At 42.8% G+C, this 18,937-nt stretch overlaps 1 protein-coding gene across 5 annotated transcripts in view; it reads left to right on the forward strand.

Annotated features, from left to right (window-relative positions):
- Positions 1–18,937, forward strand: part of PTPRN2 (protein tyrosine phosphatase receptor type N2) — a 1,331,885-nt gene that overhangs the window by 560,554 nt on the left and 752,394 nt on the right. For all 5 annotated transcript variants that reach the window (XM_068235852.1, XM_068235856.1, XM_068235855.1 and 2 more), the window contains one exon: positions 9,150–9,229. In XM_068235852.1, the coding sequence (XP_068091953.1) occupies positions 9,150–9,229 (80 nt within the window). The remainder of the gene's footprint in view (positions 1–9,149; positions 9,230–18,937) is intronic.

The following is an 18,937-nucleotide window of genomic DNA, read 5'->3' on the forward strand; positions in this document are numbered from 1 at the left end:
GACAGCAAAATAGAAGAAAAGTAATTTATGGCTCATTTTACTCTGGAAAAAATATACTTCTTGTTTGTATATGTGTGCACATATTTTAAATTTTACAGTTTTTCGCCATAGTGTCTCTTTAACCCTAACACATCCTGTTAGTGCCAACCCCCCACCACCTAATGCCTAACCCTAATCCCCCATAATCCACCCACTACACTGAACCCTCAGTGACCAAATAACCGCTAATTGTAGCCGATTGTCGATCAACTACAATCATTAATTGCTATGCATTAGCCAAAAGGGGAATTAAGACACCTGCAGTCAAGGGTTGTGGGGGGGGGGGGGGGGGGGGTGGAACTGGAGTGTGGGGGAGGAGAACTGGAATGTAAGGTGGGAGGGAAGTTGCACTTTAAGCATTTAATTTAGGTTTATATAGCCAGCTACACAATTTCATCTAACTTATGGCTACATTCACGTATGCCTATCAATGAATGCTTACCTTAGATGTCTTTTACTTCAGCCATGGCCATTCTTTTTATGTAAGCTTTAATATCCTGTTAAGCATTAGTGAACTTTCGCATATACTTTTACTACTTAAATGTTATGAAAATAAAGTCAACAGTATAAAAAATTTAAGACTACTTTAAATTTAAGCCTGGAAATATTCCAGCTCTCCGGGCTCTCCTTGCGATAGGTCACAAGTTTGGCCGCTGCTGAGACTTCAATTCTGTGATGCGTGGCTGGGAATAAAATGTTCTTTAAATAATGGATACACTCAATGCCTTCTTTTGAACTGGCAAGTTTTGTACAGAATCTTTCAGCGCATCCTCTATTAATTTAAATCAAAGTGTGCCTTGCCATTGCTTCTTCTAAAATGCAATTTTTTCTTCTTCTTTTGCTTGATGTGGTGTTTTGTGGTTTAGATTGTGATCACACAGCCTTCCTTTCAATCTCTTTTTTGATTTCTCCTAATCACACCGCGCGGACCTCCCTCTCCTGTGAGTTCCTGATTTGATGCGGTTACCGCGGTCATGACAAATCCTAACCCGAATGTTGTTGCCGTGGCAACAGTGGTGCTTGTTCATACATTCCTTGTATTGTGTTTATTGCATTATTCTGCCCGAGTGTCTGTCGAGAGGAGAGTGTAGGTGTAAATGTGTCATTAAACAGAAAGCTAAACACGTATAGCTCTGCTGATGTCTCCAAACACAAAGTCACATCTCGTATGTCTGATGTTTGCAGGCGTGTTTGCTTGCTTGATGTAACCATGCAATCCACGCTGATCTTAAATCATACGCAATACATTTCTAGAGTATATCAGCTATTACTGGAAAATTACTATTTTGTATAGGCGGCAAATTAATTCACTCATACATCTTCGAGTTTAATAACATAGACTGATACCCTCAGGCATTATGTATAAAGGATCTGATTGATGAGGGCTTCTGAATGAAGAGCAGGTCTTATTGCTGCAGGTACCCAATCAGTATTTCCCTTTCATTCTCCCATGCTTCATTAGGAACATGAAAGGATGGGTTAAATTCTGCGCTAGTAGCAACAAGAGCTGTTCATCCCCAAGGTAAACTTTCCAGGGTTCAAAGTCTCAGCAGAGTGTATGTATGGTGGTGGGGATGGAAAAACTGAGTGCTATGTATGGACAGAGGGAAAGTAGGAAGGGCAGAGTTGATGCGCTCCATATAGCATAGCACATAAAGTCATTTGGTGCTTAGACCGTGGTTTCTGGATAAACCCATCATAGTAGAGGGTCGGCCCTTCCAAAGTAACAGAATAACTATTTCTTTTTAGCTACTTAACACTTTTAGCAGTCAAATAAATTAAAACTTTATTTGGCTGCAGGGCCAGATTTTTCCTGCTACTGGGGAAGTGTTCTTTCCCCAGCCTGGCCTGCTCAGCTGGTTATGCAGAGTGGGCAGCAGGGAGCTTTAATAGTTACCTGTCCAGATGGCTTGATTAGCTTCTTCTGCCTTCTTAGCAACGGTGATGTAATCCCGACATGTCTTTTTTGGTTCCTATCACATGATATGACGTGATGGGGATCCAGGAGATAGTGATATATCGCCACCCGGTGCCGGAGTCTCTTCCATCACCCCTCTTCTACCACCGGGTTGCAATGTGTTGCTGACATGGTCTCCTGGATCCTGATCACATGTCATATCATGTGATCGGATGTGATTGGGTGCCAGAAGACCTATCGGAAGTTCAGAGCCACCGGTTGAGGAATAGAAGAAGCCGCCTGGTAAATATAACTGCTCCACTAGGCAGCCACACAATATATGCCAACAGAGGTTTAGAATGCACCAGCAGCTTTCAAATGAAAAATTTGGGAAAAATAATGGGTGAATACATAATTTGCTGCTTAAAGGAAAACTTAAGTCAAAAAAAAAAATGACATTTACTCACCTGGGGCATCCCTCAGCACCCCGAAGCTGGATGGTGCCCTCGCAGCCCCGCTCCGATCGTCCTGTCCCCGCCGGCGGCTACTTCCGGTTTGGCGACAGCCGCCGACAGGCTGGGAACGCGGCTGTTCTTCCGCGTTCCCAGCCGCTGCTATCACCCTCTATGCTGCTATAGCGTATATATAGCAGCATAGAGGGTGATAGCAGCGGCTGGGAACGCGGAAGAACAGCCGCGTTCCCAGCCTGTCGGCGGCTGTCGCCGAACCGGAAGTAGCCGCCGGCGGGGACAGGACGATCGGAGCGGGGCTGCGAGGGCACCATCCAGCTTCGGGGTGCTGAGGGATGCCCCAGGTGAGTAAATGTCATTTTTTTTTTTTTTTTTACTTAAGTTTTCCTTTAATACATATCTGGCGTTTCAGGGCAACAACCTATCCTTTTATTAAGGTAAGCAAAGCAAAAACGTGCACTTGGCTACGAGAACAGTAGCAGTAATGTCTGGCTGTGCAGATTGTGCTGATTCTCAATTTCTCATAGCCAAGTGCACATTTTTGCTCTGCTTACCATGATTAAGAGGTATGTTGTTGCCCCAAAACTTTGAATATGTATTAAGCAGCAACAAAACAGTTTGTCTTTTACTTTGGAAGTATGGAGGACACCATCCCAAAACCTCCTTATAGAAGTTCTTCAAGTTCAAAAAGAAAATATCAACAAACACAGCACATTTCACAATAATACATGAAATATTTTCCCCATAAAAGGTAATTTCAATGTCTTCTTGTGAAGATAAATAGCAATATGCAAAGTAGTAGCCACCCCTCTAATAAGCATATACCAATCACATTGAAAACAAAACAAACTAGGGTTTAAAAGTCCAAAATATCAATATATGATAACAAAGATCACTTTAATATAATGGTCATAACTAGTCAAATGTGACGCAGCACAATACATTTGTTCTTGAATCACGTGAAGTGGCAAAACGCATAGCCTATTTTTGTGGGGCTGCAACATTCACCACCTATATAGACCCTAAGATCGTTACTCATGGTGGACATTCTTCTCATACACCAGGAGGCCTTATAAAATGAAATCTCCACATAGTGTGTACTTACATTTATTAAAAACACATGAAATAAAAGTATAAAGAAAACTTACATAACTGATTAACTGTACCAGGGTCCTACTGCCAAGACTACTGACATCCACTTGAAATGCAGGCCGTTTTCTCTGCCCACTCTTCTGCATTCTAATGACCGCTTTCTCCTTTCTACCTTGTCAAGTACGTTTATATGGTATTCTGAAATGTAATAATATTTTCTCGACAGCATCTGTAGTGTAAGTTTTGTTTCTACTTTAAAAAATGTCATTTTTACTGGTACCCACTATGTGTCTTTTTTATAATACAGAGGGTTTTCTTGTAGACAGGGGCGCCTCTAGCCTTCTTGTCACTCCAGGCAAAAATCCTGTGGTGCCCCCCCCCCCCCCCCATAAAAATAAAACAAAAATCATATACATTATAGAACACTTCACACATGATATAAGCCATCAGAGAAGGATAACTATGAAACGGGGCCCTGGGCAAGATAACACTTTGCCCTCCACTGATGGTCACCTGGCTCATTTAGTTAGATTTGGTGGGGGCTAGCAACCACCAGGCCCCTAAACTCTCTCTAGACCCTAGGCAGCTGCCTAAGTTTACCTTGTGGATGATCAGCATTGTATGCCATACAGCACATGCTGCCAGTATGCACCTCAAATAAATACAACACCCACACTACAAGTTCCAATGTCAGTCACATTGCAAGATTGGATTATCAAGCATGACATTCTTCCTTTCAGAATAATTTTTCACAAACATTATGAGATATGCAGATATGTTACCACCTGTTGGGGTAGGACTGGAGTGGGTATATCATGACATTGAAGGGCTGATATGGTAAGGTGGTTTAAGGCACAGTGTACACCGAGCGGTTTTAGCAGCGATCCGCCAACCACATCTGTCTGTGAAAACGCTTGGCTAATGTATTTCAATGGGATGATGCACACCAGCGGTTTGAGGTTTTTAGCAAACCGCAAACGTGCCTCCTGCTGCACATTTGCTGTTTGCAGAAGCGATTCTGCCTCAATGTAAAGTATAGGAAAAATGGTAACCGCTCTGAAAAAAACGCTAGATCAGAGCAGTTTTCCAGGCGTTTTTGCTACAGAAGCTGTTCAGTAACAGCTTTTACTGTAACAAGATTTGTAATCTGCTTCACATAAACGCTCAGCATGTTTAGAAAATGTCTCTAAACATGCCTAGAATCGCTCTGAAATCTGCTCCAAAAACCGCTAGCGTTTTGAGGATCTGCTAGCGGTTTTGGTGTGCACTGGGCCTAATGGTTTGATTCATAATCCATTCTGGAGATAAGCACAGTGTGTTTGTAGTGTAAGTGATACAAGAGAAGAGAAGTAGAATGGAGGGAGGAAGGGTAGTAGAGGGTCGGAATTGATGACATGGATGAGCAGATATCTATGAGTAGAATAGAGGCTCAGTGGGTAGCACTACTGCATTTTAGTGCTGAGTCCTAGGCTTGAACATTGGCCAGGGCAAAATCTGCATGGAGTTTCTGTCTTCAGACACTTCAGACATTTCCTGCATCCTAAAAAACATACTAATAAGTCAACTGGTTTACCCCAAAACAATCCTATATTGAAAATATTAGACTATAACTATGGTAGGGATTAGATTGTGAGCTCCTCTGAGGACAGTCAGTGACATGACTCTGTAAAGTGCTGCAGGAGATGTCAGTGCTATATAAATACATAATAATAATATGGTAGGACATTATTCTATAACTACGGTAGGGTTAGATTGTGAGCTACTCTGAGGACAGTCAGTGACATGACTATGTACTCTGTAATGTGCTGCAGAAGATGTCAATGCTATATAAATACATAATAATAATATGGTAGGACATTAGACTATGACTATGGTAGGATTAGATTGTGAGCTACTCTGAGGACAGTCAGTGACATGACTATGTACTCTGTAATGTGCTGCAGGAGATGTCAATGCTATATAAATACATAATAATAATATGGTAGGACATTAGACTATGACTATGGTTGGATTAGATTGTGAGCTACTCTGAGGACAGTCAGTGACATGACTATGTACTCTGTAAAGTGCTGCAGAATGTCAGTGCTATATGAATACATAATAATAATATGGTAGGACATTACAGTTTGACTATAGTAGGGATTAAATTGCAAGCTCCAGTGAGCAGTCAGTGACATGACTATGTACTCTGTAAAGTGCTGAAGATGTCAGTGCTACATAAATACACAATAATAGTTCCAAATGCTACTGGCTCCTCTGAAGAGTGCTCAGACTAGTGTACATAGTTGTGCACATTGTTCCCCAAGTAGCAGTTGTTTGGTAAGAGAGACAGTGGGAGAGGGAGCATGAGCAGAGGGTGAGGGCGAGCAAAGTTAAGCTCCACACTCACCACAGTGACTGCAACAACACAGGAAGATGGATCCAGCGAGGTGTCCCCTCATGACAAGCGTCCAGCAATTCATCTTCCTGCCATCGGGTATGCGAGATGTCACGTTACATTACAGGACGGGCGCGAACGAGAAGTCAAGTGACCGCAGTACTTTACGGGGTGTCATCAAGGATCTTAAAGATCCGGTCCTCAGTGACGGTCACTTTTCACCACACAACGCTAAGGGATGTCACGACATCGTGTAAATGACTACTTGTCACTCAAAAAAAAAAAAATGAATGGACATCGGGAAAAACGTCGGAAAAATCGTGAGGTGGGTACATAGCATTAGAGAGAGGGCAAACAGACAGCATTAATGGAAATACATTATTATGCCATCTTCAGTTATAAGTAGTGATGGATGTAATTACACACATTGCTTACATGTCCATTATCATTGTTTGAGCTTTAGATGCTGCCCTCCTATTCACTCTCTCACAATGAAAGACAAAACCTGCAACCCCCACTGTGTCCATTACACACTTCAAACACTGTCCTTGGGAACTCAGGGAGAAGTGCAGGCTGTGTGTCCCAGTCAGAGGGAGAGAGCATCAGATGATCCTACCGCTCCATAGCTAGTCATGGCTGGAGAGCGTCCTGACATCTAGACATGCAGGACATTCTAGCAGAGCACACAGGCTGTCTGCAGAGTTTACTGTTTGTTTGTTTGTCTTGCTCGCTCTGCAGACTCAGTAACATTTGGGGGTAGGGCGCTGTCACCTCTGTACACTGAATAGTGAGGGACTGTCTCCAATCTTTCTATGAATCCTTATTAGATGCATTCCTAAAAACACTTGTGAGAGTAGAACAGAGTAACCAAGCAGCTCAGGGTGACCCAAACTACTAAGAATGTATAGGGGGATAAAAGGAACCAAAAAGCCCTCCTACTAAAAAAGCAAAGCTAGGTGTAATTGCCTTCTTAAAACAGAGAGTAGAAAACTTTCTCTACATACCCTTAAACGGCAGTCAGTCACTCAGGCTCAGAAAGGTGGGGGCAGAGAACAGTTATAAACCAGACACCTTCTTCTAGTTCTTAGGGAGTATCTATAAATCTGAACTCTGAATGATTCTTTATCCCTGACTTAGCAGAATGCTATTTGTGAAAAGAGCAGAGTATCCAAGCAGCGCAGGGTGACCCTAGCTACTAGGAATGTATAGGGAGATAAAAGTTACCAAAATGCCCTCTTACTAAAAAAGCAAAGCTTGGTGTAATTTGCCTTCTTAAAACAGAAGGAAATCTATTTCTCTCCAGTCCCTTACAACGGTCTTTCAGGACAGGAATTTTTATTTCCCCTTGGACTGACAGTAATTTATTGCGCCTTCCCCATCAAAGCCGCTCCAAGCCGCTGCCTGGGTGGTCAGTAGGTTAAGGCGCCCCTGCTTGTAGATGTGAAGAATGTTCACCATGGATAGTGGTTTTTAGTAGTGATGGTCATGTCTGGGAGAACTTATGGAGAAGTTGTTTGATCCGCTGACAGATTTACAAAGCTCTGATTTGCTGTAATCACATCCTGCTTTAGCATGTAATCATGACTAGGAAATCGAAGACTTCCATATCTATCACCTGACCAAACTGATCACATGCTTCTCCATGAGTTCTCCTGGACATGACCATCACTAGCATTTGGGACTCGTGAATGAATGAAGTGCTTACTGGACTTTTTTTTAGGGTCTATAGTGCTGGTGAGCATTGTATCCAGCATTGTGAAGTGGAGGTTTCTTGTATCTAAATGAGAAATAGAAAGGACTTTTTGGTTTTTTTTGAACATTGAAAACTCTATTATTGTGAAATAGATCTATTTGAACTTAACGTACACAACAATATATTGCCTGCGATTTCTGTAAACTTTATTATTGCCATATGCGCTGTTCATTTGTTGCATGTGTTTAAGGAAAGGCGTAATGATCCGCACCACCTTAAGCAAAATATCTTCATTGATTGTAAAAAGACATACAGATTAACAACAGAACTGTAGGGCAAGGCAGTCCACTGTTTCGGGCTCCTGCCCATCTTCAAGTTGCCCAGTTCACAATAAATTAAGATATTTTGCTAAAGGTGGTGCGGATCATTACGCCTTTCCTTGATACTTTGGTCCTGTGGTGTCCGGGTCCAGATCTTCTGCACACCTCGCCTTTCCAGGCTGGATGGTATGCCAGTAAGTGCGTCTGCACCAATAGAGCTAGTTGCATGTGTTTAAGGCAGGGGTGGGGAACCTATGGCTCTGGAGCCAGATGTGGCTCTTTTGATGGCTACATCTGGCTCACTTACAAATCAGTAAGGGTTGATTTACTAAGCTACACTGCTCAAGCAGTGTAGCTTAATGTGGCAGCGCAAGTAACATTTTTCAAAGTAGGCACGCTACTGCTGTAGCTGCACTACTAACTTGCTTGCGCTACCCCAAAATGAACTGCTGATTCAATTGCCCCACTCTGGACCCTGTCAGGACCAATGCCTTTGTAGGACGAGATCCCCGCACTTTGGCCCAATAGGCTGCCTGTCAAGTGACAGGCAGCCTATTGGGCTAATCAAGGTGTGGGGATCTCGTCCTACAAAGTGAATCAACCCCCAAGCCAGCTAGCTAATTGTACAAGCTGTTAGTCTGTATTTCTCCTGTCTGGCTCTCGGGGGAAATTGCTAATGTTGCTGAAACCCAAGAGATGCTGAAGATGTATCTGACACTTCCACTGCCCGGCGGATCAACTGTATGCACATCACCATTGCAACAGGGACGTGAGCCCTACTGTCCCAGTTTGAAACATATTGTGTGGCTGTCACGGAATTATATTTTAAAATATGTGGTGTTTATGGCTCTCTCAGCAAAAAAGGTTCCTGATCCCTGGTTTAAGGGGTTCTATTATGCCATGATCGTTCAGCATTGCAACTTACAACTTATAGCCCAACTTTGTCAACTCCTGGTCTGTGCCTAACCCTAAACTTCAATCTGAAGTGCCAAACACTTCCTACCTTCTTCCTTTCCTCCCAGAAAAGCTGTAACCATAACTTAGCACCTAATCCTAACCTTATCCTGCCTGATGTTTATATTGTCCTGTAATTTTATTATTATTTTATTCAGTCATTGCTCAGCTCTTACTGTGCGTTGTATTATATAGTTTACTTATCTTTGCTACCGAGTTGTATATTAGTTGCGACATTTGGTGATATCTCTGAGAACTTTTATCAGATATCTGGCTTATCTACATGCTTTCATTCTGACTCTTGCAGTGTATCGGGATCAGCAGTGGTGTTTCAAGTGCACCCCAATGTCCGCAATTTGACTACAGAAGAGGTGGCAAATGCAGCAGGTACTGTAATCCCTTATTGTATTTGCTATGATGATCATTGCCCGACTAAGGTATATGTAGCATTATTTCATATTAAATTATACTTAAGCATGACAACAGACTTTTCTGTAACAAAGATTTGATTATGTAATTGATTCTGTAATTGCATAGGTTAAGAAACACTGCAAATGTATTGTAATAAATATATGACAATCATAAAAGCCGTTCGTTATTTGATGAAAGAGTGTTGCTGGATAGTGTAATGGTGAAGGGCTCTGCCTCTGACACAGGAGACCTGGGTTTGAATCTTGGCTTTTCCTATTCAGTAAGCCAGCACTTATTCAGTGAGGAGTCGTTGGGCAAGACTCCATAACACTGCTACTACGCGTCCGATTGGCTGCAGCTAAAGCACTTTGAGTCTGCCATTAGAAAGGTGCAATATTAATGTGGTTAGTCTTTGTGTGTCCTAGTGGCTGCGATTACCTTGCTTCTTGTGAGTCTGAAGGTGGCCTTGCACAAATTGCCACCCAATGTTGCAAAATAAGTGATCTGCATCTTATAAGAGTTGAGCAATTCAATTCATATGTAATTTTAATTTTTCAAGCTCCACTCATCCTGCCCTGAGCCCCTGCGGGTCCAATCACTTTAAAGAGACTCCGTAACAAAAATTGCATCCTGTTTTTTATCATCCTACAAGTTGCAAAAGCTATTCTAATGTGTTCTGACTTACTGCAGCACGTTCTACTATCACCATCTCTGTAATAAATCAACTTATCTCTCTCTTGTCAGACTTGTCAGACTTGTCAGCCTGTGTCTGGAAGGCTGCCAAGTTCTTCAGTGTTGTGGTTCTGTGATGCATCTCCCCCCTCCAGGCCCCTCTCTGCACACTGCCTGTGTATTATTTAGATTAGGGCAGCTTCTCTCTTATCTTTTACAAGCTGGATAAATCCTCCTCTGAGCTGGCTGGGCTTTCACATACTGAGGAATTACATACAGGCAGAGCTGTCTGCACTCTTTCACTGAAGTGTCAGGCTGTTTCTTCCTGCAGATAGCTGCAGGGGGAAAGAAACATACAAATTATCTCTTGAGATTCAAAAGGAAGGGTGTATACAGCCTGCTTGTGTATGAATGTATTTTCTATGTGTGGACATACTGTACATCAACCTACTTCCTGTTTTGGTGGCCATTTTGTTTGTTTATAAACAAACTTTTAAAAACTGTTTTTAACCACTTTTAATGCGTCGAGGAGTGGCGAAATTGTGACAGAGGGTAATAGGAGATGTCCCCTAACGCACTGGTATGTTTACTTTTGTGCGATTTTAACAATACAGATTCTCTTTAAGAACATTATACCCACATTTTGATTGGCCCAATAGGCTGCCAGTCACTTGAAAAGCAGCCTATTGGACCAATCAAAGTGCAGGGATAATGTACTTTAAAGTGATTGGACCCGCAGGGGCTCAGGGCAGGACGAGTGGAGCTCTCGTCATTGCCAATTACAGGCATAGGTTTGTAGCGCTCGCTATGCTACTCTGATAAGGTGTGTTAACTCTGATAATGCATGCTGTTTGTTATAGTGAATCAACCCCATGGTGTTACGTGGTAGCACTAGTACAAAAGGGAAAGGAGTCTCTTAGTGGATCTCTCATCATCAATTTACTATAATAATGTGCTGAAATAAAACACATTGGTATTGTATTATTTTATTTCTTTCTAAAGTTAGTCTTCAGGGCTCTTTTCCAGTTCCACAACCTGTATCTTCATCCACTGCTTTTATGTTGCAAAAAGTCATATGTGTCTTTTTGCAAGAAGTCCTTCTTCTAAGGTGCTAGAACTCACTTTTCTCCATATTGTTAAAAGTCTTCTTCTAAGTTGTTTTACGAATCTTGTCTGGTTGAATGAAGCTTAGCTTCCTCTGGGGTCTTCTCCATGTTGTTTGCAAGGTTCTTCTATGTTGACTAAAGAGACGTGGTCTCCAGCTCTTGTCCTCTTCAATTCTTCCATTCAACTAATGCAATGCCACTGGCTCCACCTACATTTACTCAGCTGCATTATCATGCAGGGAGGTGATGCAGCTGAGCTATTTCCATGGCAGCAGTAAACTCAAATTCAGGAAACCATTTTTAAAACGACTTGAAACTTGAAGCCTGATGCTGGTGCTAAATTTGTTATGCCAGGCAACGCACGCCAATTTTTACCGATAAGCGAATCAGTGTGCGTTATGCTATTAGCATAGTGGACTACATCCAATACATTGCGTAAAGTCCCTGCGTGCGGGGATTGCAGTGAGTCCCGCACGTGGGGAGCGCACAGCAATATTACCATAACTACCACCTGTGCAGCACCGTCCATTAACCTGATAGTGCCATGTTCGTTAATGGGGTAACATGCCTGTTTTACTGTGCATTACCATAGCAACAAGCACATTACAGCAGTAATGCCCATAGTAGGGTCCAGGGGCGTTGCTAGCCCCAAAGATCAGTGGCACGTGCCCTGGAACTATTCTGGGGTGCCCCAGATGTCTCCCAGGCAGTCAGCTGTGGTGCCTCAATGACAGGCATGCTGGGAGCTGTGGTGCATTAATCCGGGGTGTGCTTTATGCTGTGGTGCCTTTATGTGGGCATACTGGGTGCTGTGGTACCATGCTGGGTGCTGTGGTTCTTCTATAGGGGCGTGCTGGGAGTTGTGGTGCCTCAATGGGAGGCCTGTGGGAGCATGGGAGGGGTTCCACTAGAAGGTCAGGGAATGCTATATGGGGGACTACCAGACAACCTGGCAACAGGCCAGCCCACCCAGCAAAAAGCCAGACCAGCCAGCGCAGAAGCCAGGTATCTCTGCCTAGTTATTTTTAAGTTATACTGACTATTATATGAATGCTGCATTTTTTTTTTTGTATTAAAGGAGAGGGGGCTTCATCCAACATTTTGCTGGGCAGGCCTACTTAGACCACTGTTAAGTTCATGTAAATTTGACTCCACCCACATTCTGGTGCGTGGCCACACCCATTTTACGGCTGGAGTGCTCAAGAGTTCCCCAGATCTCTTAGGATCCTAATGGTGTAAGTCCCGGTAAAATTGCCATGGGCTTTCTGCGCACTCGGTTCTATCCATTTAGCTCTCTCCCATGCTAAGCTTCAATCTAAGGCTCAGTTTACATTACAAAGTAAAATGGTCCATTTCATGGGATGGGCCACAATAGACCAATAGATATGTCAATAAATCTTATGTGGAACAAAGGATCTGTTCAGACACGTTGATACAGTATGTCCATTCTGTCTGCTGCAATGACAGAACGTAAACTCGGGACATGTCAACATAGCAATGGTATCATGGTACGTCCTATACAACTGACATACCTGAACTGGTGTGGCCGATGATGGCGGATGTGCTGTCACCATCTACAGCTCTGAAGCCAGCGCTAAGCAACATGGCATAAAGGTAACTGATGTGTACATAATACGCTCTCCTTGTCCAAACTCACCGATGGTGTCCTTTGATTTTGACAAATGGTTTTTAAATGCCACTGCTTGAAATACAGTTTTTGAAAGAAAAAAATAGGCAACATAAATGAGCTAATCTGCTTGATTGGCACTTACCATGTTTAGCTGTCCCCCCACCGCCCCTCCCCTCAGTATTTTCCAACTCACATTTGCATTTTACATTTCATTATACGTATGTGTCACATTATATATGTCTTGCTGAGGCAAGTACTGTAAGATGGTCCGCTGTGTGGCAAATTACAGATTGTGATGCATGGAATTCGTGAGCGGTCTGAAAGCATATTATGGCTGATTAATTTCCTAAGCGTCAAATAATCCTAGGAATTGAATACACCGGTATACTTAATTCATTCTAGATGACTAAAATACTTTGTGTGGGGAGACCAGCGGCGTAATGAGGCAGGATTTTCGTTGATTGTAAGCCTTTAAACTTTACTTACAACTGAACACCAGGCTGCGGTCCAAAAAAACACTAAAAGGACGTCAAATGCTGATATCGGATCGGAAGCTTATGCTTTAAACATATGATTATACCAGTAAGTACTGTATGAAAGCAAACTAAATCTTTGAAAAGACAGAGGTGCTGAGCGTATGTCTGACCTATTGCTGCCATATACTCCTCTTTTATTGCCTGGTGAGGCGGGGTTAAACCTGCGAAATGCATTGCAACTTTGTTTTGGAGTATGCCAATAAAGTTACGTCTGTTTTTGAAACTGACAGTTCTTGTGTCTGCTTCCAGGAGGGAAGTCCACCATGGCCTCCTTAGCAATTTTTAAGAATTTGAGTGTTTTTTTTTTTTTTTTTAATCCTGTTGGTGCCTCAGTTTGCTTTATATCATAAAACTTTGACTGTTTTACTTGCTGAGCTCATTACATGGATGCTGCTAAGCTAGTTCATGGACCAGTAGAGTAACAAGTGGGCAACTAATATTTCCCCATTACTTAAAGGGCAACTGAAGTGGGAGGTATATGGAAGCTGACATATTTATTTTTGTTTGCTCAATACCAGTTTTCTGGCAGCCCTGCTGATCTATTTGGCTGCAATATCTGCAGTTTACAAACTACTCCGCATTCTAAATGAGTTTACAGAGCAGGCCAGTGAACTTTTGAACTGTCCTCTGGAGAGAAAAAGAAAATACAGTGACTGACAGTTGAGATAACAAGCTTCAGAAGACAGAGCTCTCTGCGACTTTGAAAGTCGTGGAGCTCAATGGCCCTTTTGCATAGATAACTAGAGTTTCTTAACTCTTCCTGTACTGGAAACAATATTAGACTTATCTCTCTGCTCCTAATGTTTTATTCCTTAGCTGTACTACATATACAAATCATTATATTATTTTTTTTTGCTTCAGTTTCTCTTTAGAGGTTATTATGATGTTGCTTATCTTTTAGAACAGAGAGGAAGTTCTGAGTTCAGGTCCCCTTTTTCTGATCTACCTGCTCAGCTTTTATCAAGTGGAGAATGCAAATTTAGTTCTTAGAAAAGCAATGGATATAGTACACTGTTCCCTGAAATAGTATAATGCAGAAGCTAGGCATGCAGGAACTAGGGAAAAATGTGTGTACATGAATAGAAAACTTGCTGATGAATGTAAGGTCATACATCTTGGACATGCTGAATGCATTACGCCATATAAAGTAAATGGGTTAAAGCTGGCCATATCAGACTTGGAGCAGAACTTGGGAGTACAAGTCGATAATAAGTTAAAGCAAATCTGAAGTGAAAATAATCTTCTGAGACAATGAATTGTATGTGTAGTACAGATAACAAATAATACATCAGTAACATTAGTAGCAAAGAAAAGTCTTGCATTGTTTTCCAGCACAAGAAGAGTTAAAACACTTGAGTTGTTATCTATGAAAAAGACCTTGTCTGAGATATTCGACCAACTTGGTCAAAATCAGTTCGGTTTTCTGAATAGCTTAAACAGCAGAATCGGTGACAGACAGCTAGAGATATGGTTTTACTGCAAGAAATAGTTAAACGGGTCATTAGCTCTGCTCTTTTTTTATAGATTAACTGCTATCCGACCGAGTGACCCCGATGGGCTTAGCTGCGACGGCAGCCCCAGAACCGACTAACGGCAATAGGCGTAAAGAAACCCCATCTATTTACTCAGTACAGGGCTGTGATCTAAGGCAGCGCTGTACAGGGGACAGCCGTGTCACTCAGCTGTCCCCTCCAGAGAGACAAAAGCGAACCGCTGTGATAGGCGGAGCCTATCTCAGCTGATCGCGCTGATTGGCTGGAGGGGGAGGGGGAGGAGGAAATTAAAAAAAAAATAGTTCAAAATATTAGGAAAATAAAGGAAAAAAATTATAAAAAAAACCAAACACCTGGGGTGCGATCAGACCCCACCAACAGAGAGCTCTGTTGGAGGGGAAAAAATGGGGGGGGGGGGGGGGAATCACTTGTGTGCTGAGTCGTGCAGCCCTGCAGCGAGCCCTTAAAGCTGCAGTGGCCATTTTTGTAAAAATGGCCTGGTCTTTGGGGGGGTGCAATTTTCCCCCTCCTGAAGTGCTTAAAATACATAGTGTGGATTCTAAACTCCAAATGTGTGAATCTGATGCAATGTTCTTAATAAGGCTATATAACTGAAAATAAAAATATGAGACTCTTTTTTTTGCTACTGAAGTTCTACTTATTATCCGTACTACACATGCAATTCATTATATCAAAAGTTTATCTCCGCTTAAGTGTCACTTTAAGCAACTGTATCCGATGGCCCGGGTGCCCACTCTGGGCAGTTTTGTAAGGGCAGAAGGGGTCGCAGCATGAGGGGAAAGCATGGCCACACATTGGCAGGGAGGGGGACAGTCCCCCCTCCATCATCTCGGGCTCTCCTCTCAGCGCTCTGCTCCTGCATCTATCACTGGCGGCAGCAGGCAGGACACATACCTGCATCCACCGCCGGAGGTTCCAATCTCTAAATGCTTCACGCTACTTCCTGTTTAAACTGTCCCTCCTCCCCGCCGATGTGCAATGCTCTCCACTCATGCTGTGACCCCTCCTGCCCCCGCCCCAAAAAAAGAACATACCTGAGCAGCCCCAGAGGCCCCGCCCCCCTCCCTCCCACACACACAGGTGCAGGGGCTTCATCCCCTATTGTTACGCCCCTGTTTCCCTCCTCTAACTGCATTAGCCTCCTACAGTAAGTGATCTTGTCTGACATCTTAAAAAATTGAGTAACTACCAGAAGTATTATCCTGTGCCCTGCCCAGACTCTGATTCTGTTGGCCAAAAGGCAGACTCCCTCCCACACTTCCTGAGAGGCTTTAATCTAAGCCATGCTCTATTCCACTGACTGCCTTCTGATTAATGAGAAGGGAGTTTCTATTGTAAGAAACAGATCAGAATATTACAAATATATACTTCAGTTTTGTAGAGCTCCAGTTGCATCTCCAGCTGGTGCCATGTTTGTGTGTCTCTAAAGAACTTTGTGGTTGACACTGTTCTCTTTGGAGTTGTTCTGCCAAAATCAATCAAAAACATCAATCATAAATAAACATAGAACAGAGTCTCATATTTTTATTTTCAGTTTGGGCTGTATTTTAAGACTGACCCTGCTGACTGATAGCTTATCATGATCATCAGTTTGTAGTATGTGGGAGGGGGTAGATTCTGATTGAGAGGAGAATGAGCAAAAGATGGTGAGGATCTATCTATAAGGACAGCAAGTATTTTTTTTTTAAGGTTTTTTTTTTTGTCACAATAAATGTAAAATGTATGTGATACACATATAAAAATTGTACCCAAATGTGGATTTTAACCCCTCCCCGACCGCCTAATGCCGATAGGCGTCAAGAGCGGTGGGCGGAGATTAGTGACGGAGCTCTGTGTCGTCATCAGTCCACCAGCGGCGATCGCCGCTAGCAGACTGCTAGACTGCGAAACCGCTGTCATCTACTGCTGCGCTGTACTGGGGATAACCCTGTCACTCGGCTGTCCCTTGGAGCAGCTCGGATCGCGATCCCCTCTCATAGGCTGATGCCTATGAGAGAGGATCCCCCTTATTGGCTGTCTGCGGGAGGGAGGGAAGGAATTTTTTTTTTTTTAAATGGTCTTTTTTATTTAAAATAAAAAAGTAAAAAAAAACCTGCAGCAGTGATCAGAGCCCATCAACAGAAAGCCTGGTCACTAGTGGGGTGTAAGCCTACGGCCCTCAAGTGGTTAACATCTTTCCCATAAACTAGAGAGGCACAAACGGCCCCCCCACAGATGCAGGGTTTTGTCCATCTTCAGTCTGCTCCTGGTTGAGGTAAATTTCCACTTCTTCTCCAGCATGATGTGCATGTTATTGATTTGCTTTTGAGAGTCTTTATTGCCTACAGTACATGAAGGATGCTGGCTATTCTGTAATATGGCTCCCCTTTGTCCATGTGATTTTAATTTGGAGAACCTGGAATTGATCTTAGGTAACTGGATAGGCAGGAGACAAATGGGTCAATTAATCCAGTCAGTCTACTATCCACAGGATCAATAGGAAAGACTTATCATTACAAGCATAATTTGCAACAAAACAATCTTCCCAATGACTACATGTGTTTCTCTCACCGGAAAGACAGGGACGATTCTTCTGCTTGGGAACCGCAGTCAAGACGGAGGCGACTGACAGCTGATAGACCCTCACAGCCAGCAGGGACCTGATACAGTTAAAGTGGACTTGAACTTTTGCACAGGACAGAAAGAAAACATAGGGATATGCACCGTATATGTATTTAGAGAGTTTAGCCTAATTCCCTCTTATCTGTGACTAATCAAAAGTGTAATTTGATTTATACAAAGATGCTGACCAGCCTCCCTGCTCACCATACACTTTTTTTGTCAGTTGGACAATAACGAAATCCCTGTGAACCCCCCATGAGGAGATGGGCTAGTCCAAAACCTGTCGGTTCTGTCAGATTTCTACTACCTACTGTAAGTGACATAGGAGAAAAGTGATTTATGGCTCATTTTACTCTGGAAGAAATGTACTTCTTAATAGTATATGTTTACATATATTTTACATTTTAAGATTTTCGCGACAGAGGTCCTTTAAGGGCTGCAACTTTGATGTGAAGTGTAAACAGCAGCCATGTCATTGTGATGTAAAACCTGGTTCATTTAGCTCCGACACAGAGAGAAAAAATGGCATTTTGAGCCTTTCAGCTCTTTCATGTTGTCAGGATTGTTTGTTCAGAGAGATACAAGGGTTTTTGCTTCTGCTTCTTAAATTAGGAGAGCTGCTGCTATTGGACTGTAGTTTAACTGCCTCATTTGCATGGATAATTATTTATTAACCCTTACAATGCAAAATAAATTAATAAATGAAAAGGAAACACAAACGATACACACACACACACACACACACACACACGCGCGCACGCACACACACACACACACACACACACACACACACACACACACACACACACACACACACACACACACACACACACACACACACACACACACACACACACACACACACACACACACACACACACACACTCTCTCTCTCCAATAAACCCATTTTAGCATTTTAAGTTAATGAAATACATAAGTTTGCCTTCTTAAACCAGAAGGTATTTGCAATTATTCAGGTTGGAGTGAGCTCTGAGGTGTCCCACAATGACCCACTGCTGAATATGCAAATCATCTCTTGGTTGTTCTTGATAGCTAAACACACCTCCAGATTCGCTGGAATGCAATGATGTCAGCTTGTTCATTGCACAGAGCCACAATCATCCGACATGCGTACAGACTGTTTCGAATTATAGTATATAGATATACACACACAGACTGGTTCTTCTTCTCAGGGATAACACTTTCTTCTATGACCCATGTCAATAGGGTACAGTCTTATTTCACCCCACGGACTTGAATACTGGGCAGAGTCTCCTCTGCGTCCTGACAAGCTGTGTCTAAGAAACCAAGTACTGCCTCCCCGCGTGTACCGTATGTTTAAAGTGAACCTGAAGTGAGGAACCTCACTTCAGGGTGGATACATACCGATGTAGAGGGAAGTCTCTTCACACTCCTCGGTCCGTTCCATCACTCCAGCGCCATCCCCCGTTGAAATTTTACCTGCCTCTTCGGCATGCCTTGAGTAGCCTTCAAAAGTACTTGCGTCCCAGAGAATCTAGAAAAACGCATCTGTGCTGCACACATGCGAGTTCGGACTAGTGCATGCAAGTATGAATGCACCATCTTCAGAAGCAATTGGGGACGCGAGTACTCCTGAAGGCTGC

The sequence above is a fragment of the Hyperolius riggenbachi genome, chromosome 5 (genome assembly GCF_040937935.1).
Source record: "Hyperolius riggenbachi isolate aHypRig1 chromosome 5, aHypRig1.pri, whole genome shotgun sequence".
In the NCBI taxonomy this organism is placed as follows: domain Eukaryota; kingdom Metazoa; phylum Chordata; class Amphibia; order Anura; family Hyperoliidae; genus Hyperolius; species Hyperolius riggenbachi.